The 25,320-nt window shown below is 37.3% G+C and overlaps 1 protein-coding gene across 2 annotated transcripts in view; it reads right to left on the bottom strand.

The window, feature by feature from the left end:
- Mtx2 (metaxin 2) overlaps positions 1-11,305 on the bottom strand; it is a 64,499-nt gene extending 53,194 nt beyond the window's left edge. For both annotated transcript variants that reach the window (XR_011709104.1, XM_071619041.1), the window contains exon 1: positions 11,070-11,305. Coding sequence is in view for 1 of the 2 variants with exons in the window: in XM_071619041.1 (XP_071475142.1) it covers positions 11,070-11,109 (40 nt within the window). In the remaining variant the exon portion in view is untranslated. The remainder of the gene's footprint in view (positions 1-11,069) is intronic.
- Positions 11,306-25,320: the final 14,015 nt, after the last annotated feature.

Here is a 25,320-nt window from a genome sequence, read left to right on the forward strand (position 1 = left end):
AAAACTGGAAATCCATATGCAACAAAATGAAACTGAATCCCTTTCTCTCGCCATGCACAAAAGTGAATTCAAAATGGATCAAGGAGCTTGATATCAAATCAGAGACGCGCCGTCTGATAGAAGAAAAAGTTGGCTACGATCTACAGTCGGTGGGGTCGGGCTCCAAATTCCTCAATAGGACACCCATAGCACAAAAGTTAATAACTAGAATCAACAAATGGGACCTACTCAAACTAAAAAGTTTTTTCTCAGCAAAAGAAACAATAAGAGAGGTAAATAGGGAGCCTACACCCTGGGAACAAATCTTTACTCCTCACACTTCAGATAGAGCCCTAATATCCAGAGTATACAAAGAACTCAAAAAATTAGACAATAAGAGAACAAACAACCCAATCAACAAATGGGCCAAGGACCTGAACAGACACTTCTCAGAGGAGGACATACAGTCAATCAACAAGTACATGAAAAAATGCTCACCATCTCTAGCTGTCAGAGAAATGCAAATCAAAACCACCCTAAGATACCATCTCACTCCAGTAAGATTGGCAGCCATTATGAAGTCAAACAACAACAAGTGCTGGCGAGGATGTGGGGAAAAGGGTACACTTGTACATTGCTGGTGGGACTGCAGATTGGTGCAGCCAATTTGGAAAGCAGTATGGAGATTTCTTGGAAAGCTGGGAATGGAGCCACCATTTGACCCAGCTATTCCCCTTCTTGGTCTATTCCCTAAAGACCTAAAAAGAGCATGCTACAGGGACACTGCTACATCGATGTTCATAGCAGCACAATTCACAATAGCAAGACTGTGGAACCAACCTAGATGCCCTTCAATAGACGAATGGATAAAAAAAAATGTGGCATTTATACACAATGGAGTATTACTCTGCATTAAAAAATGACAAAATCATAGAATTTACAGGGAAATGGATGGCATTAGAGCAGATTATGCTAAGTGAAGCTAGCCAATCCCTAAAAAACAAATGCCAAATGTCTTCTTTGATATAAGGAGAGTAACTAAGATCAGAGTAGGGACGAAGAGCAGGAGAAGAAGATTAACATTTAACAGGGATGAGAGGTGGGAGGGAAAGGGAGAGAGAAGGGAAATTGCATGGTAATGGAAGGAGACCCTCAGGGTTACAGTGGAGGGGGTAGAGAGAGAGGAGGGGAGGGGAGGGGAGAGGTGGGGAGGGGGGAGGGGGGAGGATGGGAAAGGCAGCGGAGCACAACAGACACTAGTGTGGCAATATGTAAATCAATGGATGTGTAACTGATGTGATTCTGCAATCTGTGTATGGGGTGAAGGTGGGAGTTCATAACCCACTTGTATCAAAGTGTGGAATATGATATGTCAAGAAATTTGTAATGTTTTGAACAATCCACAATAAAAAATTAAAAATAAAATAAAATAAAAATAAAAAAAGAAAATAGTTAAAGAATAATTCAAAACCTCAAGAAGAAAGACCAATTACCAGTTAATCTAATGTAACTAGTTCTCATCACTAGCCAAATTAGAATCTTAACTGATGAATAGTAATAATAACAATGATAACAATATATAATTGCAAGCACAGCAACTTTTATTTTTGTTGTTTCTTACTGACATAAAATTATTTTTCTAAATTCATAAAATAAACAAGTTAGAAACATTATTCATAATTCACAAGGCCAAAACATTTTCTGATAAAGACTAATGATCAAAAACAAAGGAGGTTAACAAAAGTTCTGATCATTAGTCAGCTGCCAATATTACTTTACAGAAACAAATACTTAGATAATGATGTCCTCTTCATGTTAAACAAATGATACAACTTATTATAAAGTTCTAATCAGTGCTCTAGGTTGACCAAGTAAAGAAATATAATACGTGAGGGGAAATTCCATTGTATCTAAGAATACTGTATCCACTCGGATAAACATAACCACCAAAAGTCTTATTTTTAAATCCAAAATTTCTTTGGCTTATACAATTTCTTAGGATAAAAATATATAATCAGCACAAAAACACTGCTAAGTGAACAAGTACAATGAAATGCATTTTATGGTTTCTATTTTGCTAGCACGGTCAGAGTTAATGGGAATTGTCATGATAAAATGATTGTTTTTATGAAAAGAACCTTCTTTATTACTAACCAATCAAATTTCATTTTTATTACTGATGTAAAAAAGTTCAAACCCATGATTCATTTAGAGCATACAAAAATAAGAAAAGTGTTCAAGAACAGAGTAGAGGATCATTTGCAAAGCAATAAAAAATAAAGTGCACATTTCTCTTACTGGTAAGGCAAATGCTTCTCTTCTACATATAAATGTCTATAGCTAAATTGCTGAATATTGTAACTTCTGTCTTTAAACAAAAATGACTGCCTAAATTTTCAAGATCTCATCATCTCTATTTGCAATCTTTAGTCTATCTAATAACTAACTGCTGATCAAGATATTTTTTAAATGTTTGAAAATGTTAAGTACTTTGACATTTTCTTTCAAATATGCGAGACTTGAAATAACATTAATAACTCAAAAGTCTACACAGAAGTAAAACTGACAAATTTTCCAGGGGATTGTCACCAAAATCTTTTAAGTTTAAATCTAAAACTCATGAACTTGGGATATAGCTCAGTGGTAAACACTTGCCTAGTACGCATGAGACCCTGGGTTTGAGCCCCAGCACCAGAAGCGGGGGGAACTAAAAACACAAAAGAAAGTAACAAATATTTGCCCAAATTTCAAAAGATTAGTAAATTACAGTGTGATGAATTAACTGATATGTTTACAATACAGCAAAGCTAGCCAGGGACAATGGCACACGCCTCTAATTATAGTGACCAAGAAGCTGAGGCAAGAGAATGCCAAGTTCAAGACCAGCCTGGCAACTTAGTGAGAACCTATTTCAAAATAAAAACAAAAAGAGGACTTGGGATATAACTCACTGGTGGAACATACCTGGATTCAATCCCCAGTACTATAAAATAATAATAATAATAATAATAAGCATCTAGATACATAACACTTGCAAGGTGCAGGTTAAGTACTAATTCAGAAAAGATGATATAGGAATAAAAAAAAATAAGAATACTCTGCGTATTTCCTGCTATGCAAAATAGTAATGGAATCTCAGACACTGGAAAGTAACATCTTCAAAAGACCCCTTTACTACAATGTAAAAAAGCTTTTGGACAATAATGGAAAGTTTTATGTATTAAGTATTTATTATGTATCACCTTATACAAGGTGATTAATATGCAAAATATGCCTCATACAAATGAGGAAACTGAGGACTAGAAAGGCCTACCCAACATCATTGAACAAGAAGTAAAGCTGAGCTTAGAACTGTTTCCTCCCAAAACTTTGTTACCTAACCTTTACACTCTAGTATCTAACTGAACTTCAATTTTCTTAACTATAATAACACCTTTCTAATAATATTAAATTGCTAATATTAGCAATCATGAAAATAAATCATTTGGCACTGTACCTTAAGAAAAAAAAAAAGAAAGGTTACTCTTATTATTGGTAACCAGCTATGTCTAATTAGTTGCCTCTATTACAACCTATACCAAGATTCAATTTTATAATAAAGATAAATATGGCTGAAGCACATCAAATACAAAATCATGAAATAAATATCCTATAGTAATTTATTATCAGAGGATAAATTACTAAGATCAACTTTAGTAACTGCAATAACTGTAGATGTTTCATGTTATTGAAATGAATTGTTTCCTATTTACAAATAACTTCTAAAAGCTTTACAGAAATTTCGTCTATACACAGGAAGTTAGAGGCAAAACCAAGAAGAAAAACAATGATAGGAAAGCAGCTAAAAATATTCATGAACATTTATTAGGTATTTCCTATGTGCCAGACACAGTGCCTAGTATTTTAGATATTTCTTCACCTTATCTTCAAAAAAAAACATATACTATTTACCATTTTACAAGAGAAAACTAGGCTTAAAAAGGCAAGTACTTTGCCCAAGGTCATAGAGCAAGGAGCTGCATAAGAACCCAGGTCTTTGATGGTGTAATAGCAGAGGCTCAGGAGGTGAAGGCAGGAGGATCTCGAGTTCAAAGTCAGCCTCAGCAAAAGCGAGGCACTAGGCAACTCAGTGAGACCCTGTCTCTAAATAAAATACAAAAAATAGTGCTGGGGATGTTGCTCAGTGATTGAGTGTCCCTGAGTTCAATCCCCGGTATGCCCCCCAAAATTTAAAAAAAAAAAAAAATTTAAATTTAAAAATAAAGCTCCATCAACAAAAAAAAAAAAAAACAGGCATGACTCTCACTGTATGATCCACGAAGGATACAAAAGGTAAAGGAAGTACTGGGCAAGGTGGCACACACCTGTAATCCCAGCAGCTCTGGAGGCTGAGGCAGGAGGATCACCAAGTTCAAGGCCAGCCTCAGCAACTTAGTGATGCCCTAAGCAATCTAGTGAGATTCTGTCTCAAAATAAAAATTTAAAAAGGCTGGAGATGTGGCTCAGTGGTTAAGCACCCCTGGGTTCAATCCCTGGGACCAAAAAAAAAGGTAAAGGAAGTGATTGATATTACAGTAGATTTTTCAGTATCTCTCTCTCTTCTCTTGTGCATATCTGCTGGTCCTGTGAAATCCTAATACCTAGAGCCACTCCTGGCAAAGGGATGGACAAGTCAGGCTTGTCAATCACAATACTCCACCCTTTTGGCCAGTGACTACTCCAGAAATGATCATGAAATCCAAATGGGGTTACTCAGTCCTCCCCTAGGACATATTCATACCCAACTGACTGTTAAAAAAAATTAAAGACAGAAACTCATTTACTGGAAAAGCTTGCCATTTAGAAAAACAAAGCAGGTGAAAGTCTAAATTATACAGGTTATTCATAAAAAATTTTTAAGACAATTCAATATCCATTTTTATCCTCCTTTTAAAATTCTAAATTCAGCCTACCATCATCAGGAGAGCCAAACTATTCAATCAAAATCAAAATTTACCATTCCTTTCCGCATTGCATAGCTAGCTAAGAGAACAATTCAAATTCTTCTTCCCCTTTAAGAAATTTATCCCAAAAAACTACTGGATATTAGGTAGGAATTTAGGGATGTCAAGACAGTAGAAGCAATGTAGAAGAAAAATGCCTCCAGAGTATAGGACAAGGAGATAAGTCATCATGTCCCTGTTTATGATATAGTTCCATTACCATGGTTAACTCCTACCATAAATGGCTCATCACCATAGTAATTCTATATTCTAATTAGGCAAAACCAATGGAAACAAATAGGACATGGTCTTCATTCAGGTTTGTGGGAAGGGAATGAGGCACAGCTCAGCAACTAAGGCTCACTGAGACATGGGTTCCTTGAGTCACTCTCCCTTAGCTGGTTCCCTTCTACTTTATGGAGGATACTTTGATTTTCAATAAATCTACTCTGCCTGTTGCTTCTGTGTGTCTTGCTCAATTTGTTGTTCAGGATGCCAAGAACTTGGATCCCATGTGGAAACACACACACACTGCTATCATACAGTTGCAAAAATATGTATATGCAAGCACTGTTTACAACAGAGAAAAATCATATTCACAGGTAATGGCTTTGGCACACATCAAGTTGGCCATTTGCCAAAATTCCTTTTCTATTAAGTCCCTAGTTAAGGTACCCACAAGGGATATTTTACAGCAGGTGTCAGGAGGACAAACAAGAGGAGACAGCCATTTTGCACAACATAAACACTTTCTTCCACTTATTTTAACACAAATGTAGGTGCTGCTATAAAGGGATTTTGTGGATATAATTAAGGACCTTAATTAATTGACTTTAATCAAAAGGTAGATTATGCTAGGTGGCCTGATTATCAAATGAAAGCCTTTAAAATAGGGCTATCTTGACTGCCTGCGTTGTGTACTTTGAACTTACTTGGCCAGCATGACCCAATTTCTTTTATGTGTGTATGTGTGAGGGGGTGGGGGAAAGTAGAGGTGGAGAGCCTACTGCTTCTGCTTCTCAGGTTTAATTAATTAATACAACACCCTAAAAACCCACCTTAATATCACCTCATTAAGTAAATTATGGTTCCATCACTACAATTAAATACTATATAACCATTAAATATGATGAGGTATAATTCCATTCATAGCCATGAAAAAGAGATCCCAATATGTAATATGACAAATAGGTAAATAGGTTATAAAAAAAGTATTCACATTATACATAATCTATATCAGTATATTTTAAATTGAGGAATGATACAGCTTTGTTCACCCAAGTTTTAAAGACAATGGGATTTTAAAGTCTTAATCTACAGGTTAGGGCTATAGCTCAGTGGTAGGGTATTTGCCATTTGCCTAGTGTATGCTAGGCCCTGAATTCAATCCCCAGAACTGGAAAAAAAAGAGAAAAAAAAAAGTCGATCTGGGCAACATGACTCCAGGTAATTTTTACTTTATTCCTTATATTACTGATATGGGGGGGGGGGGGACTACAAATCTTTCTTATATACAGGGGGAAAAAATGTCACTTATTCAAATGGTGTCCAGAATCTTAAGAAAAGAAATGTCTAAATAAAGTGAACATTTTGGACAAAGAACAACATGTGCTAAGGTTTAACACTACAAATAGTTTAGAAGGTTGGAATTCAGAGAAAGGAATGACAAGAGATGAAGCTAGAGAGAGAGACCTGGACTTAGTCATGGAGCATCTTATATGCCACTTAACTCTACTGACACTGGTAAATCAATGAAAGTATTAAAACAAGAGAAGTCAACCCAATATTTTAGGAAAATGGAAATAAAAAAAATAAGCAAACAAAAATACCCACGAGGCTTGCAATACAGAGACTCTTTAAGAAGAAGGCCAGGCCTAAAGCAATGAAATCAATGCAGATACTAATACAGAAATCCAAGTGAGAAATAACAAAAGCTTGAAATAAAGTAATAGCAATAAGTTAAAGATAGAGCAAGGAAGTCAGACTAATGAGTAGTAGACAGAGTAGTAGATCTCACAGTTCCATTTGAGGGCATGACCAGAAGACCTCCCACTTGGTCCTACCTCTTAAAAGTTTCCACCCCTTCTCAATACACACACTCTGAGGATCAACCAAGCCTTTAATACGTGGACCTTTGGGGGAACATATCAGATACAGGTTATGACAGCTTCCAAAATGATGTTGTTAAGAATAAGGCTCTCAAGGAAGACACTAAGAAAATATCACAGACAGATGGCGGATGCCTTTAAATGTTTCCAAAAGAAATATCAAAAGCATGTTATCTCATGTCCATCCAAAGAATAATAAAGTGAATGTTAGATACGCTAAATATTAGTGCTCTCAAAACAAAATCAATTCCTAATGACTCATTTAGTTACAATAAGACTATATATACACATAGTCTTATATATATATATATATATATATATACACACACACATAAAATATATATATATATCCCTTCTTGAGATTGACTCCTTGAAGAAAACCATATGACTACCAGAAACAGAATACTGTAAATAGTTGTTGCATCTAAGTCATATTTATAAGTCACTAAGAAGTAAAACCCAAGATTTTTGATGAATGATTATTTTAGTTTGCCTTTCCTTTTTCACTTATTAAAAAATCTTTTTGATTTAAAAAATTAGAATCATTTAACTTACAAAAGTAAAATATGCTATTAAAGAAATTTAAATAATTCAGAAACAAAGTTTCTACACTCTCCATCAACACCCTATCTTTATTACCTTGAAATTCCTAGTGAAAATTAGTTGAATACTCTCCTGCAAGTTTTTCTGTTTATATAAACATAAACATGTCACCCAGCATGGTGGCATATGCCTGTAATCCCAGCAGCTCAGGAGGCTGAGATAGAAGAAACTTGAGTTCAAAGCCAGCCTCAGAAAAAGCAAGGCGCTAAGCAACTCAGTGAGACCCTGTCTCTAAATAAAATACAAAATAGAGTTGGGGATGTGGCTCAGTGGCCAAGCGCCCGGAGTTCAATCCCTGGTACCCCAAAAAATAAAATAAAAATAAACATGTCTACGTAAGCTTTATTAGACTTACAATGATATATACCACTGTATAACTTTTACTTAATATGATTCATACTTTGAAGTCAATATATTTAACAGGGTCTACCTCTTCATTTTTAGTATCTGACAAATACGATGTTTTGATCTACGTATACATTGCAGAAAGATTACATCAAATGAATTAATATAGCCATCACCTCATGAACTTTTTGTGTGCAATGAGAACATTAAAAAAATCTATTCTTTTAGCAATTTTGAAATACACATTAACTGTGGTCATCATGCAATACAATAGAGCTCTAAAACTTATCCTTCCAGTCTAAATATAGTCTTTGATCAACATCTCTTCTTTCTCTATCCCATACCCCACCCCTTCCCCACTTCTTTTCTACTGTTTCTACAAGAACAATGTTTTTACATTTCAGATATAAGTGAGATCATACAGTAATTATCTTTCTGTGCTTATCTGATTTCACTTAACATAACATCCTACAGTTCCATCCATGTTATCACAAATGATGGAAGCACTTCCTTTATTAAGGCTGTATAGTATTCCATTGTATATATAAATCATGTATTTTGATACTGGGGATTGAACCCAGGGCCTCACACATTAATAGGCAAGCACAGTACCACTGAGCTACATTCCCAGTCTCAACAACTCACATTTTCTTTATCCAGTCATCTGATGATGGACACTCAGGTTGCTTCCATATCTTGCCTATTGCAATGGCTTTGCAATGATCATGAGAGTAAATATATCTCTTCATCATACCAATTTCAATTCCTATGGATAGACAACTCAGAAGTGTGAATGCTAGATCAGTACCATAATTTCATATATATTTAGGACATTTCTAGTTTTTGCTATTACCAAGAGTGCTACAATTAGTACTAGTATATATTTCTTTATGTACTGGTCCTCATTTTTCCATTATATAAATCCCTATAAGGGGGATTTCTGGGTAAGAGGATGACATTTTAATAAATACTGCTATATTAAGTTCCTAAACAGTAATAATTTAGACTCACCAATAATTTCAGGGTAACTGTTTTTTCCATGCTCTTGTCAATATTAGAAATTATCATACTCATTTCTGTTCATCCAACTAGGTGAGAATATTATCTATTAATGATGGTTAATCTATTCATTATCTACTTGCAATTCCCCTTTTATGAAATGCCTGTTCAGGTCCCTTGCCTTAATTCTGTTTTTTTTTTCCCCTCCAATTAATTGCTTTTTTCTTAATTTGTATGATTATGTCTTAAACTTATGATGTCTTTCATTATGCAAAGCTCTTAAAACTTTTCCACAACCAACTCTGCCAAGTTTTTCTCTTATGGAATCTGGATTCTGTATCCTGCTTAGGTCTCTTCCATTGTCCTATATTTTCTAAATAATCTCCTGTATTTTCTCCTACTATTTTCTTCCAATTATTTTATTACAATTTGATTTGTGTTGCTATTTTACATTTAAATCTCTAATCCATCTGAAATTTATTCATGTGGTGCTATCACTTAGGAGCTGTTCCAACATCATTTATTGAACTCCATCTTTAAATGCTTCCTCCTAGAGTAATAAATCCCTACAAACAGCTTAAAACAGCATGCAAAATTCCTAGCAATTCTTAAACTTCACTAATTGAGGCAGAATTTCAAACTTACTAAAAATTTATTCAAAAACATTAATTATTTTCTCTTTAAAATAAAATCACACAGATGGAATGATGTCACATGCCTGTAATCTCAGCTACTTGGGAGGCTGAGTCAGGAGGATTACAAGTTCAAGGTCAGCCTGAGCAACTGAGGGAAACCAGGTCTCCAAGTAAAAGGGAATGTAGCTCAGTGGTGGAGTGCCCCTGGATTTGATCCTTAATAGCAGGGGGTGGTCACATATTGGGTACATACACACAGTATATCAATATCAGCATACACTATGAAATGATTTAATGTAATAGCAATCCAAGTCACTGATCTAACTATATGAGCCAGATTTTTTATTTTTAAACCTAAGTGGCAAAAATAAAATAATTATGGCTTGAAATCTCAAGATTGATCATTGATTCATGCCATAGATGTTTTAACAGGGGTTTGGGATACAATGGAGATCAAAGTAAGTCTGATCCCTGCTTTCATGAAATTCACCATGGCTACTTCTCTCTTCTTCTAGGGAAAAAAAAAAATGTATTCATTTTAACTGGAAAAGGAAAAAAGAAATAGATATTCACACAAATGCAGTGAAAAACATTTTGGCAAAGTATAACGCATTCTTACTTTCCATTTCCAAAATATTACTTTTTTCTTCCAAATGTATTATTTATCCTGGTGACTGTCTCATTTATTATTCTTAAATGGAAAACACTGAAGTTTACTCCATCAACCTACACCTAGATACACATATGTCTAGTCTCCTTATTAGTCTCTCTCTTAATATTTAATTTCTTTCAACACAATAAATAAAAATCCTCCGTAAGAAAACAAATACTATAAACTTATTGCCAGCAGTCAAGTTCGGTCCAACAAATCAAAGGTATTGCTTTAGAGTCCATGTAGATTTAAAGATATTTCAATGAACCTCAAGACTTAATAAACGGTAGTATTGTGTCGGTGGAAGAGGAAGCAAGAACCTGGGGGCACCTCAATGACAAGAGGTAACAAGGACAACTCACTGACAGTCACTTAAAATTTGTGGTCCCACGACCTAAGAGACCGCCCCCACTCTTAAACTGAAGCCCTGGGGCAACCAGGCCTGTGGCCACGCCCCCAACTCAACAGCAACCCCCGGCCTCCTCCGCACACCCCAGCCGCTGCCAAAGGACTGGGGAGCGGGACAAAGCACCGCCCTGGGAAAGCAGACGGGACTCCTGCCCCTGCGGAGTGACCTTGGCCCCAGTGCCCTCCTCAGTTTTCTCATCGGTAAAGTTAGACTAGTATTCGGTGGATGCCTCCATTCCCGGACCGAGGTTCAGCATCCAACTCCACAAGGCTGGAGCTTTTCCAGTCCGATATCCCACGTAACTCCCCGCACCTGCCCCGCGCCGCCCCCGCCTCGGTCCCGGGCCACGCGTGCTACCTGCGATCTGGGAGACCAAAGCTTCCGCCACTAGAGACATGTCGGCTGGGCAGCTCCGCGAGCGGGTGCCTGCTCCCCGCGTACGTCAGCGAACTCCGGTGCAACCCCGGCGGCTCCGGCAGCTCACGAGCCTAACCTGGGTGAGGCGCAGACTCGTTAAGCCCACCCAGCAACTGCAGCCGCGGCAGCCAGGCCCCCCAAGGTTACCGCCAGGCCGGGCCAGGAACTTCCGGTGCAGCTGACAGCGGCGCGCGAGCACTTCCGTCCGCCCCGCCCCCGTGCCCTTCTCGCCTGCGCGCGCGGGCTGGGCTGCCCCACATTGCAAGCCTCTGCCCGGTGGGTGCAAAGCGCGCCCAGCGTCAGACTCGCCTGCTAGCTAGGGTGTCAGACAGAGAACCCCGGAGGCTCATCAGTGTCCTTTCTTTAAGCAACGATTTTGTTAAGCAAGTAATAACATTTATAAGCACCCACTAGACAGCAGGCTCTTCAAAAAGTGTATATTTATATTTATTTCGTCCTCTCAACAACCCATCAAGATGATATTGTTATCGCCATGTTAAGGATAAGGAAACAAGCTTAGAGAGTTTAAACTGCCTGTTCAGGGACTGCCCAGAAACCAAATGAATTCCCTCTGTTCCACTAAACTGCTGAGTTGATTGGTCCATGGACAGAAATTAGTGTTAATTATTTCTTTATTCAAATATGCTTGCCAGAAAGAAGGATGTTTAAGCAGCTCCTAATCTGAAAGTGTGGTGCACACCCAAGATGAGTCTCAGCTTGGAGAGTAAGGTGCTTTCACAGGCTTCTCACCTCTTAAAGAGTGAGGTGGGCAGGAAAAGGAGGGAACACTAAATCCCATAAGTGAATCCTTCCCCGTAGCCTAACCACTTCTTAAATTATACATACACTATTGGCAAAAAATCATACATGCTACAGATTTAGAAACATAAGATTACAAGTGGAGCAGACTTCAGAAATCATCTGTTGAGCCAAAGCCCCCTTTCACTGATGAAAAACAGGTTCAGAGAGGTGAGGTGACTCATTTTAAAACACACAATAAATCAAAGAGTCAGGTTACTAAATTTGTACAAAGGAAACCTGGTGTTCCAAGAATTAGAATTACTGCCCATGACATTGAGAAAGCTATCTCCTTCCTTTGTATCCACATATCTCTGAACCTCTATTACAGTTTATTCTTCATATTTCTGTTTTATTAACTAGTATATTAGTTTTCCAAAATTGCCATACAGATTACCACAAACTGGATGGCTTAAAACCACAGGTATTTATTCCCCCAGTTCTAGAAGCCTGAAGTCTACAATCAAGCTATTAGCAGGACCATCCTTTCTCTCAAGGTTCTAAGGAGGAATCCTTCTCTGATTCTTAATTGTTTCTGGGGATTGCCAGCACTTCTTAACTTATAAACTCATTTCTCTGTCTCTGGACTCCATCATCACATAGCATTCTCCCTATGTGTCTATGTGCCCAAATTTCCCCTTCTTATAAAGGCACCAGAGGTTATATTAAGGGAGACTCTAATAGAGTGTAACTTCATCTTAACATTGATTAAAACAAAGAACCTATTTTCAGGAAAGGCTGCATTCACAAGCTTTTTCACTCCTGACACTAAAAGACCCAACCAGAACAATTTCAAAGGAGGAAAGATGTATTTAAGGGTTCATGGTTTCAGAGGTCTTAGTTCATAGATGGCCAGCTCAAAGTGAGACAGAACAACATGGCAGAATGGTGTAGCAGAGGGAAGCAGCTCACATGGCCACCAGGAAGCAGAGAGGAATAAACTCCACTCTCCAGATACAATATGTATACCCCACAGCCAAGCCCCCAATGAACTACTTCTTCCAGCCACACCCAACCTGCCTTCGGTTACCACTCAGTTAATCCCATCTGGGACTAATTCACTAATTAGGTTAAGGTTGCAAACCAATCATTTCTCCTCCAAAACTTCTTGCATTGTCTCACATAAGAGCTTTTCGGAGACACCTAATATCCAAACCACAACACACAGACACCAGGGGTTAGGATATAAACATATCTTAAAGGAGGACAATTCTACCCACTATGTTGGATAATAAAATTTTTAAGAATAAGTCTTATCAATATTTGTATCCCCTCAGCAATAAATACTTATTAAACTAAATTTGCATTTACCCAATAAACACAAAAGTGTCTTAAAAAGCAGTATCTTGAGCTAGGGGTGTAACTCAATGCAAGAGCACTTGGCTAGCATATGTGAGACACTGGGCTCAACCCCCAACACTTCAGAGGGCAGAAAAAGAAGAATCTTCTCTCTGGCTGAAATTCAGAATTAACAAAGAGCTATAGATGGATAGAAATACAAGGTAGTGGGTTGTTGTGTTGAAGGAGGTAACCCTGATAGTAAAGAGTATGTGATACCCAATTTCTGCCTCATCCTGTTGGTGATGTTGACCAGGAGAAATGAGCTCCCAGTGTTTTGATGTCAATCAAAAGAAAAAATTTTAGTTCCTGTCTATTCTGTGCACTGTGAAGAATTATGTATAACTGTGAAAATATAGATCTGTCATCACTTCAAGTTCTACTAGCAATTATTTGTCACCTTTATAAAGCTGAAGATACAATGTTTTGACCACTTTTTGACATGCTCCATGTCATAAAGGCTGAGTGAAAACTTAAGCCAAATAAAGAGCACTGAAGATTGGACTATGAAAACCAAGACCAAACAAGTCCAAGGAGTAGAAGTGACCCCCAAAGTGGAAGACAGTGGCAAGATCCAGGAACTGGGCAAACATGCAAAAGAAGCAAAACAAGATTGAGGCAAAATAGAATGTGTCCTCATGATTCAGGTGTAGCATTCATGGCTTGATGCATGGTACATGAATGAACCAGGCTGGCTCAACAGTAGTGGGTTGGGGCTAATACCAACCTTTGCTATTATAGCAAGTGACTTTGTTAGGGGGCTAAAGCAGAATACCTTAGACTGAGTCGTTTATAAACAACAAATTTATTGCTTCTGAAAGCTGGAAAGTCCAGATCAAGGTACCAACCAATTTAGTGTCTGGTGAAGGGTGCATTCCTCATATATGGTTCCTGCTACATATCCTTGTACAGCACAAGGGCAAAAAGGACTAAGAAGCTCCCTCTTGCCACTTTAAATGGCACCATCCTATACACAAGGGTGGAGCCTTCATGACCTAATCACTTCCCAAATGCCCCACCTCTTAATACTGGCATATTGTTGATTACACTTCAACATATGGATTTGGAGAGAAACAACAATATTTGACCACAGCAGTAAGCTTTTTAGCAAAAAAACAAACAGATCTGCTGGGGGCATTGTCTATACTCAACTCTTTCTTCATTGCAGCCAGGAAAGCAGATCATCAGCACCATATGGATTTACTTTTTTTCCCTGACTGACAGGTTCTTTTGCTTCCCACACAGGCAAATTCAGACTGGAAAAAATCTGTAATGTGGGAGGTCTTTATTACTAAAAATTAAGTCCAATAAAATGCAGATGTCCTGACGGTGCCCACAAACAAGCTGTCTTTGTAATAAAGAGCCAACTGGAGAAAATATATTTATACATCTATATTAGAACAACTGGCAGATTTCAAACTGAAGATCTGTTTAAGATCACTACCATTAAGGGAAATGCAAGAAAACCAGCCGCTGGAATTTTTAAGAATGAGGTTGTAAAACAAAAGTGCTACGGAATCCACATAATACTAAAAGAATAATCACACAATTAATTAAAATAAAATATTAATTCATGACATTAACAATCTTATTGTTTGCCCTAATAAAACCACTTTTCTTACAAAACTGTCATAAGATATTTTCATGTCCCTAGTCTAGATTTTAATGTTACTGTATTAAATAGTAAAAAAAAGTCCTTATGAATATATACTTTATTAAATTAAAATAGCATGGCATTTTATCTACATTTCAATTTTTGTCTGACACCATGTTAATATTTTAATGTAGATTCTGTAATTTTTAAAAGATCTCTGCTCTGCAAGAGAAAACTTTTGCCTAGGACTCCTTCAAAATTATATTTTTCATTTGACAATGATATAGTAAGGTTAGGCTTTCATATCAAGGTAGCCCTTTTTTGCACCATCAACAGAATTAACTGTAGTTAATTCACTTAACCCAAATAGAATATAGTTAAACACACTAAGGTAACCACATTATGCCCCAGAACTTTCTGTCCATTTGTTATCAATCTTTACCTATTTAAAAATAGTGGAATGGTAGACAACTACAAACAACCTAGTATTTGGATTTACAGAAAAAAAAATATTTTTGTTGTAGTTGTTATTGTTGGCACTGGGGATTGAACCCAGGTCTGCTTTACCACTGAGCTACATCTTCAGTCCTTTTTATTTTTTGTTGTGAGACAGCATCTCTCAAGTTTTCTGAGGCTGTCCTCCAACTTGCCATCCTCCTGCCTCAGCCTTCTCAATCCCTGGGGTTACAGGCATGTGCCACCATATTCAGTCAAAAATATTTTTTAGAGGATACAGAAATTTGGCAGTTATTTGTCCTTATATCTCTCAACTCCTTTCCTCCCTTTTCAAATTTCTAAGAAATCACAATCAAGGACTATTACATTCTTGCCCTGTTTTTCACTTTCTGATCATATCCCCTTGTATTTTAGGTTAATACACTATCACATAAACTACAGCATATTTAACTGCACTTTGAGAAATATCCACATTAATGATTATAGTGAACTAAAAATTTTCAAATATTCTGATTTTTCAAAAGATATTAAAATGCTAATTTACAAAATATTTTTCCAAATGGGCCTATCTGTTGCTCACTTTCAAAACTTATTATTAGGGGCTGAGTTTGTTTATCATATCTACTGACTGTGCTCTTCCCTGGGAGAGATAATGTCTTATCTACAGTCACAACAACTGTATTAGTGTACTTTCGTGGATGCAAGTTATAAAAACACCTAGCTGAAGCGAGTATAAGTTTATTGTATCACTGTGGTAGAAAAGATATTGGGGTAATTCTCAGATCTAAATGAAGAGCTCCACATCAATGTTCATAGCAGCACAATTCACAATAGCAAGACTGTGGAACCAACCTAGATGCCCTTCAATAGACGAATGGATAAAAAAAATGTGGCATTTATACACAATGGAGTATTACTCTGCATTAAAAAATGACAAAATCATAGAATTTGCAGGGAAATGGATGGCATTAGAGCAGATTATGCTAAGTGAAGCTAGCCAATCCCTAAAAAACAAATGCCAAATGTCTTCTTTGATATAAGGAGAGTAACTAAGAACAGAGTAGGGACGAAGAGCATGAGAAGATTAACATTAAACAGGGATGAGAGGTGGGAGGGAAAGGGAGAGAGAAGGGAAATTGCATGGAAATGGAAGGAGACCCTCAGGGTTATACAAAATTTCATACAAGAGGAAGTGAGGGGAAAGGGGAAAATAATACAAGGGGGAGAAATTAATGACAGTAGAGGGGGTAGAGAGAGAAGAGGGGAGGGGAGGGGAGGGGAGGGGGGATAGTAGAGGATAGGAAAGGCAGCAGAATACAACAGACACTAGTATGGCAATATGTAAATCAATGGATGTGTAACTGATATGATTCTGCAATCTGTATATGGCGTAAAAATGGGAGTTCATGACCCACTTGAATCAAAGCGTGAAATATGATATATCAAGAACTATGTAATGTTTTGAACAACCAACAATAAAAAAATTTTAAAAATAAATAAATGAAGAGCTCCGGGAACCAGCTTGGCGCACCAGCTCTCTGTCTCTCTACCTCTCATCTCTATTCAGCTTTGTTCTTTTTAACTGAAGACACACGTTCTCCCAAGTGGCAGGAAAAAGGCTGCCAGCAACACCAACTTGACATCTGCCCAGCTTGGCAAGCCCAAGAGTAAAGAGGATTTCTCTTCAGATTTCCACATATTAATCCCGGGGAAGAATTATAATTGTCATGTTTGGATGTTGGATGTTCTCATCCCTAAATTCAATACTCAGTCCTAGCAAATGGATCAGAGTGACCAGGACCAGGGGGCAATGGTGAAAGGATGGACCCTGTTACAAGAAGGAAACTAGGAGAAAATTCTCCAAGCAGTCAAAATCACGGTATCATTGTGCACAGTAAGAATAAAGAGTGCTATACCACACTTATCACTTCTTTTAAAACTTAGACAAGTCTCTTAAGCTATTTAATATTTTTCATTTCCATAAAGGGAGTAGTAAGATGTAATGATGCCTTAATTACAGCTTCTTGGGCTGGGGAGAGGGAGAGGAATTCAGGTATTGTGCTAACTTAAAACAGAGCTGAGGACCCCTCCATTAAAATTACTATATAAAACTACTATACAATTGCATTGAGCTAACTCAATTCTAAATCACTACAGCAGTGAATTTACAGGTTTTCACACAAAACAAAAACACGTCACACAATTGTCTTATCCTTCTAGACCTGGCTAACAAGAACATATTTATTCTAAAGCTATAATTAACATGTTTTGAAGTCTATATATCAGCATGGAAATGTGAATGATGAAATGGTATATTAAAACTGCAGAATACAAATGTATTTTATTGAGAATGCAACTGTTAAAATATGTATAAGAAAAAAAGTTGGGTGAGATTTCTCAAGTGTGATGAAATTGTTGTTATCCAGGGGAAGTGAGATTTCAATTTTCTTTTTTCTATCTTCTGAGCTTTCTGTAATATTTTTTATTCCACTTTTACCATTTTGGGAAAAAAATGTACATCTTAAGTAGAACTTTTTAAAAGGTGAATAATATGGAGACAGCTCTTCATCCAGGTCTTGTATCATATAGGTCTCATTAATTATATTGCTGAGAGCTATCTTAAACCAGCTTCTCATTCCATGGAAGAGCTTTACTACTACAATAATAATGAGAGAAGAACATGTGCTGACAAAACAACCTACAAAATACATTACCTTTTGGTTACCCCTTAGTTAAGAATGTCTACAGATGGGCAAGACTCATCTTGATGTATAACTTCTATTGTTGAATACTGAGTAATGTGTCCAAGAGAGAGAAACTAACAAACGTGTGAGCCAGTTGATTTTAAATCTTATCTGAGTGTCATATTTTACTGTATCACCCTTAAAAAAAAGCTGAAGAATAGCTTGCAATGATTAAGGAATCTTAAATTAGTTTACACATGTGTGTCACAAACAACTGGTAAAGAGGCCTAAAACACCAGAAATTGGAAAATATTCCTGAGCACTTTGAGACACTTTGAGGATGAAGATCATATGATGAAGAAATGATCACCTCTGAGGTGAAGCCAGCACTTTGAAGGTAATGCTGAACAATGTGACCATCATCATTTTTCTTTACCTCCTTTTCAAATCAGAATCTATGTAAGAACACGGAATTCATTCACTCATTGGTTCATCCATTCATTAGGTAACTACTGGATCCCACTTTGGAATTCTGGGCCCTCAAGTAGACCCTGGATATACTATAGTAAACAAAATTCAATGTATGTTCTCCAGGAGCTTATAATCCAATCAATAAGATGGACAAGCAAATGGGCCATTTCAATACAGTGTAATAAGTGCTAATGAAATTGTTCCCAAGTCCATTCAATGTCATAGGCAATGTTACTGAAGAAATGGTTTAAGTTGCTGTGTTGTGACAGCTATCACAGTTCTTTGGGTTAAGCAAAATGCCTTTACCAGGATACCAAATGCGTTTCTGAAAATTGCATATCTGAAAAATAATTGCTTGAGCTGGCAGGAAGTACCACTTTCAGTGACCCCAAAACTCTTCAGATTTCTTAGCCTTCACAGGGTTTCTGAAAAACCTTGTTTTGGCACATGCTTGAAAATCAGAATCCCTCAGAAGTACAACATACAACATGCTTCTGGTCATAGCAACTCTTACTTTGCCCTTTCTAGATAAAATGAGAACACAAACCATTTAACTCTTCAAAATTATCCAAAATAGTCATTTTAAGATGTTGGTCAATATGAAATATTTTGCTAGCTTCCTTTTTTTTTTTTTTTTTTTTGTATTAGGGATTGAACCCATGAGTGTTCAACCACCACTAAGTCACATGGCAGCCCTTTTCAATTTTTTATTTTGATACAAGGCCTCCCTAAGTTTCTGAGGCTAGTTTTGAATTTGCCAATCCTCCTGCCTCAGCCTCCTGAACCACTGGGATTACAAGCAAGCACCACTGTGCCTGGCTTCTTCTCCCACCCCCCCCCCCGGCCTTTTTTTCTTTAAGTGAAGAATGATATTTAGAAATCAATATCTGGTTGCTAGATATGCCCAATTCTATTGGGTTCTCATTGCTTCTGGGCCTTCTTCGCAGACAAAGACAGGAAATAAATATTTGTGCACAAACACACAAACACACACATCTACATTTATTTTTTAAACTATGTGTCTATATGTCTGTATATAAAACCATGTGTTTGGGCTGGAGCTGTAAGTGATAAAGCACTTGCCTAGGATATGCAAAGTACTGGGTTAGGTCCCCAATGCAGCAAACAACAAAACAAAGCAAGACAGGAGTTCATGCTGATACCCTCAATTTTAATCCAATACCATAAAGTTCATTCTAACCCTTTACTCACTTGTAACTTCTTTCCCTGACAGTGAGACACCTGGCTCTCATTACCCACAATGTATTTTCTTATTTGTTCAATCATAGTACATACACAAAATAGTTCCATAATTGCAAACCATCTCCCCATGAGAAACAAATTACCAACTAAAGTACAATATTTATGTGCAGCGTTTTTTTTTTCTTAGAGTTTATAGTCCCAATAATATTTTCCAAGTTACTCAGGTTAGTTCTTTCCTTTCACACACACCTCAGTGTTATTATGTTGTTCATTTAATACACTTAGGTTCATTCTTCACTCTTCATATTCCATTTGGGTTTTCCCCACATCCTGGTTGTTGTTGATTATACTTATTGGGGAGCAGGTGTGCGTGTCATCACCATGTTCAAAAATCAGAGGTATACAAAAGATCTGCAGAGAGAAGTGTCACTTTCTTGCTATACATTCTCTCTATACCATTCCCATTCACTCCTTGTAGAAACCAATCTCTTTATTTCTCTTTTATCCTTCCTGTATTTTTTTGGCACAAATGAGTAGATAAATGTTTATTTTTTCAAAATCCCCTTATTTTCTACATGAAGTATTTTATCTTCTTCAATGTCTTCTTGCCATTTTTGTTTTTCAGTGTTAACCTGACTATTCTTACATGTTTATTTTTCCAAATGAACTTTGTATCAACTTATATAGCTCCATTTTAAAAAAGCTTCTTGGTATTTTTATTGGAATTACATTAAATCTATAAATTGACTTAAAGAAAACTGGCATCTTTATAATGTTGACTCACTCTGTGCAAGAATAGAAGATGTCTTTCTGTTTACTTGAGTCTTCTTTTCTGCCTTTGAGGAGTGTTTTAATTTTTTCACTTCTAGGTTATGCACATTTTTTACTCTGTTTATTCCTGAGTATTTAATCTTCTTTATTGCTATTAAAATGGAGTCTTCCCTAAATTTACAGACTGTGACTGGTTATTGTGTGAGTATATAAAGGTTATTTGCTTTTGGCAAGTCACTTAACATTTTAAATGTTAAATAATAACCTTGATGACTAAATCGTGGTGACTGTGATTAAAAAGGGACATTTAGAGTGGTATTCTGTCTACCACCATAGTTTCTCCTAATCTAGATATATAGTGCACTATGCAGATTTGACTCCTAGGTTTTCAGGGACTCTTTCCCCCAATGTCTATGAAAATGAAAATAAAGCCCAAAGACACAGTTTTATTAGGGTGAAGCCCATAATATTTATAAAAGTATATTTTTTCCATCAAAAATCAAAATCGTAACTTAAATAATCAGTCCTTAGGGAAGCGAGAAAGGAGTGCATTCTGTGGAAAGAGAAATATAGACATGTTGAATTTGAGATGACAGCACAATACAAGTGAAACATTCTGGAGGCATTTTGCCATGCAGAACCTGAGCCAGGAGAGAGATTAGGAAGTGAGAGATGGTTGAAACCAACAGCTAGATGTGATTTCCAAGAAAGAGAATATAAGAAAGAACCACAAGCTGAGGCCTGAACCTTGGAAAACACACAGTTTTAGGACATGAAGGAGGTAGGAGAAGCATTCAAAAAAGGGAAGTCACAAAAGCCAAGAATGAAGAAAGAAAGTTCTAGAGAACTTTTTCTATGAAAAAGAACTTAGAAACTACAAGGAAAACATTTTAACCAATCCTTTTTACCAACAAGATTTCTCAGAACTAGCTGTAGTTGGGAACACACTTTGGAATTTTTTTTGTGGGGGGGGGTGGGCAGGGACAGGGAAGTACCGGAGGTTGAACTCAGGGACCATCACTTAGCCACTGAGCCACATCCCCAGCTCTATTTTGTATTTTATTCAGAGACAGGGTCTCACTGAGTTGCTTATCGTCTTGCTTTTGCTGAGGCTGGCTTTGAACTCAGGGTCCTCAGCCTCTGGAGCCGCTGGGATTACAGATGTGTGCCACTGCACCCAGCACTTTGGAAATTTTAGAACACTCTAAAACTTAATTTTCCTTAGCCTCTTCTTTGCCTTAAAAGTCAAACATAGCAGCTGAGGGTTTTTTTGTTGTTGTTGTTGTTGCTTGTTTGTTTTTGTGTTTTGTTTTGTTTTTTAACAGGAAACAGCATTTTCCAACTCTGGATAATCTCATCAGAGTATTCCCAGTGTTTCCACAGCACAGCTCCAGCAGGGACAGATAGAGGGAACCATAAGGAAGAGTAGGGTCCCTGCTGCAGGCAAGGGAGAAAAACAAGCAGCCATTTGAGTCAAAATATGCAGGAGCTTTTGGAATCTCAATGCAATCTGTCAGCATCAGTTCCCAAAAGGTCTGACATTGGTGGGTGGAAAAGACCCTGCGTCTCTCAGAAACAATCTCTCAACCCTTGGTATGGTGCAGCTGCAGCCTCTTTCCAGAAGGGAGCAGCTTATTGAGACTGAGCCTGAAAATGTGCAACAACATGGCAGGCAGTTAGGGTAGGGACAGGGCTAACTGGGATTCCATCTCTCAAACAGAAAACATCTAAACCAGGGGGAAAACTCTAGAAACGACCTATAGCTCGTTCTGAGAAATCCTGTTGTTTTTCATTTGCCTAAAATGAAAAATCACTTTTCTTTATCAGCATAGGAAAATGTGCTTTTCTTCATATACACCTTTAAAAAAATTATAGTGACAGTGGAAGCCAGATAGCCAAGAGTTAGATGGATTTAGCATGAATGTGTTCACCAAGATACAGTATTCATTTAACAGGAAGTCATAGTATGTGCAAAAATAAATATTTTAAATATTTTGTAGTAAATTAGGGAGGATGACCGTTGTTTTATTATTCAAAACTGATTAAAGTTTCTCATTTTTTAAGTCTTCAAGGCAATGCACAGTCTAGAGATAAGTGAATATACAAATACAGTCAGTAGTATCTGTGCCTGCCTTAGGGAACTCCACCCAAATTTAGTCCCCATGTTTGCTCAAATTCTGAACGAATCCTAACCAACCCTGATGGCATGGTGAAAACCTAATTCCTATCAGTATCTGGGGTGCAGAGTTAGTCTTATTATTTTATGTCTGCTGTATGGGGCCCCATAGTCCCAACCTTGAACTTTGTCTTTCCTGCTGCCTCTTCCTCATGCATACCCAATCTGAATTACAGGACTTGTTTCCTAATTTATTTGTCACCTATTTCTCTCTGAAGATATCCATCTGCCCTATACTCAAGCCCTCTTGACTAGATCTTGACAATCATCACAGTTTTTGTCAGATACTATCCTCCACCCCATTCCCCATCAACACCATCCCTGCACTCTACCTGGTGGCTGAGGCCTTGCTTCCAACTGCACAGAATCTCACAAGTACTGTTCTTGGGTCATTTGGCTTACATTATCACCACTTTATGGGGATCCCCACTACCGTGCCTCACCCCAGAAAATCTGACATTTTTAATGTAAGCACTAACTGAACAAGATGGAAGTGGACTAAAATAAGCCCTTAGACACTATGCTTTGAGAGCTGATAACTCTCAACTATTAGTCTTAGCCCTACTTCTGCCCAACTCATTCTGCTTTCTTAACAACTTGCCCAAAATGACGTCCCAAAATACCTTTTTAAAAATTTTAATGACTTGTTGTTCTCTTATATTTTAAATTTCTTCCTTGAAGTCTATATTTGTATAAATCAGATATTTTATAATATCTAATGCTTCATTAATTGGACTTCTTGAGATCTAATCATGCCAATTGCTAAATTTTGCTCATTGTAGATTATTCCCTTGTGTATTTCATAAATTTTAATCTGCACAACTTGCTGTGTGGAATTTATATGCAGAGAAAATCACCCTGTGGAGGTCATCATTAGTCTAGTTTTCACTACTTTTCTTTAGATTGATTTTTCAGTGTGGAGAATTCCTGGGTCCCTACAGTTGGTATAGGTTCAAATGACAAATTCATATGAGGGTTCATGGTTAAGAACTTTAAAGTATACTGTTTCATTTCACTCAGATCACAAGTAAAAATCAAACTCCCTATTACCTCCCTATGTTGTTAGGCACATTTTGCTAGCTTGCTCTTTCCCAAGAAAAGAGTACAAACTTTCCAGAGTTTCAGCATTATGAGGGGGAACCTAACATGTCCCTGGATGAAGGCCTCTTGTGCTCCTACATGGAATAATGAAACCAAGGTTCTAAGTTAAGAAGACCAACAAACTCTCCAGGGCAGACATAATATCCTCTTCCACCACACAATTTTGGTTTCCAATTCCTTCTTCATTTTTGATACGTGGGAATGTTTTTATTTTATCCTAAATTTCCAAGTGTTTTTTAATAAAACAGTTTTTTGGGTTATCTAAACCACAACTTTGCAGGAAATAAAAGTGTCAGTTTGCCTTTTTAATAACAAAAAGTTCAACTAATTCTATCAGTATAATTACATATCATTTAATATGCTTTTAATAAATAAAAAGTGCCCTCAAGAAAAACAATACAAGATATCACTCATGAATATTTCAGAAAACATCCCATTGTAGTATACATATTTGTTGTAAATGAAAATGCCTAGATACAATTTCTGCTGTGAAATAATAAAATATCATTCATTTTCTATATTTTCATTTTCTTTATATATTCACTACCATTCTGACTCAGGCCATTACTTTGTGTTAGGATTTGAAGCTACATTCTTTTTTATTCTCCCAGTACAAGGGATTGGGCCTAGGACCTCACACATATTAGGCAAGTACTCTACCACTGAGTTACCTGAGCTCTTTTTAAATTTTATTTTGAGACAGGATCTTGCTTAATTGCCCAGGCTGGCCTCAAACTTGTGATCCTCCTGCATCTGTCTCCCAAGTATTACAAGCATATGCCATCATGCCCTGTGAAATCAACTTAATCTTCCTGTTGCCAATGTCTCCCAAATTTGTATCATTCCACAGAGGACCACCAGGCTCATCTTGCCAAAATGCTCCTTCTGCTCTCATGCTCTCTGCATATCTGATAGTTCTCTACGCATCTCAAACCTTCCTTACTGTGTTCCCTTTCTGTTGCTATGATAATATACCCAGGAAAATCAACTTAAAAGGAGGGAAGTCTTAGTTTGATTCACCATTTCAGAGGTTCCAGTCTACAGTCTCTTGGTTCCATCATTTGGGGGCTTGTGGTGGGTTAAAACATCATGGCAGAGAGCTTGAGGAAGAACAAAGTTATTTACATCCTGCTGGTCAGGAAGCAAAAAGAGAGGGGCTAGAATCCCTACATCCCCCAAAAGAAAACCACCCAATTACCTATCTTTCTTCCACTAGGTCCCACCTCCTAAATGTTTCACAACTTCCCAATAGTGCCACAGCCTACTGACCAAGTCTTCAACACATGGGCCTTAACATTTCAGACCCAAACTATAGCACTATCCCTCTGTATTCCTTGTTAGTTCTTGCTTTTCTTCTTAATTTTTCACTCATTTTGGACCCCCTTTCTCTTTCTCTCTGCCTTTCCAACTCCTTCCCATATCCGTACCAATAAATAAATAAATATAGAGCTAGTTCAAGAATGCAGAAGGGGGTTAGGGATGTAGCTCAGTGGAAGAGCGTTTTACAGTATGTGTGTGGCCTTGGGTTCCATTCCCAGTGTGAACAGGGTTGTGGAAGTGGGATCTGCAAATCAAAGTTTATGCTATCCAAGAAAGAAC

This window comes from Marmota flaviventris, chromosome 11, assembly GCF_047511675.1.
Source record: "Marmota flaviventris isolate mMarFla1 chromosome 11, mMarFla1.hap1, whole genome shotgun sequence".
Lineage (NCBI taxonomy): Eukaryota > Metazoa > Chordata > Mammalia > Rodentia > Sciuridae > Marmota > Marmota flaviventris.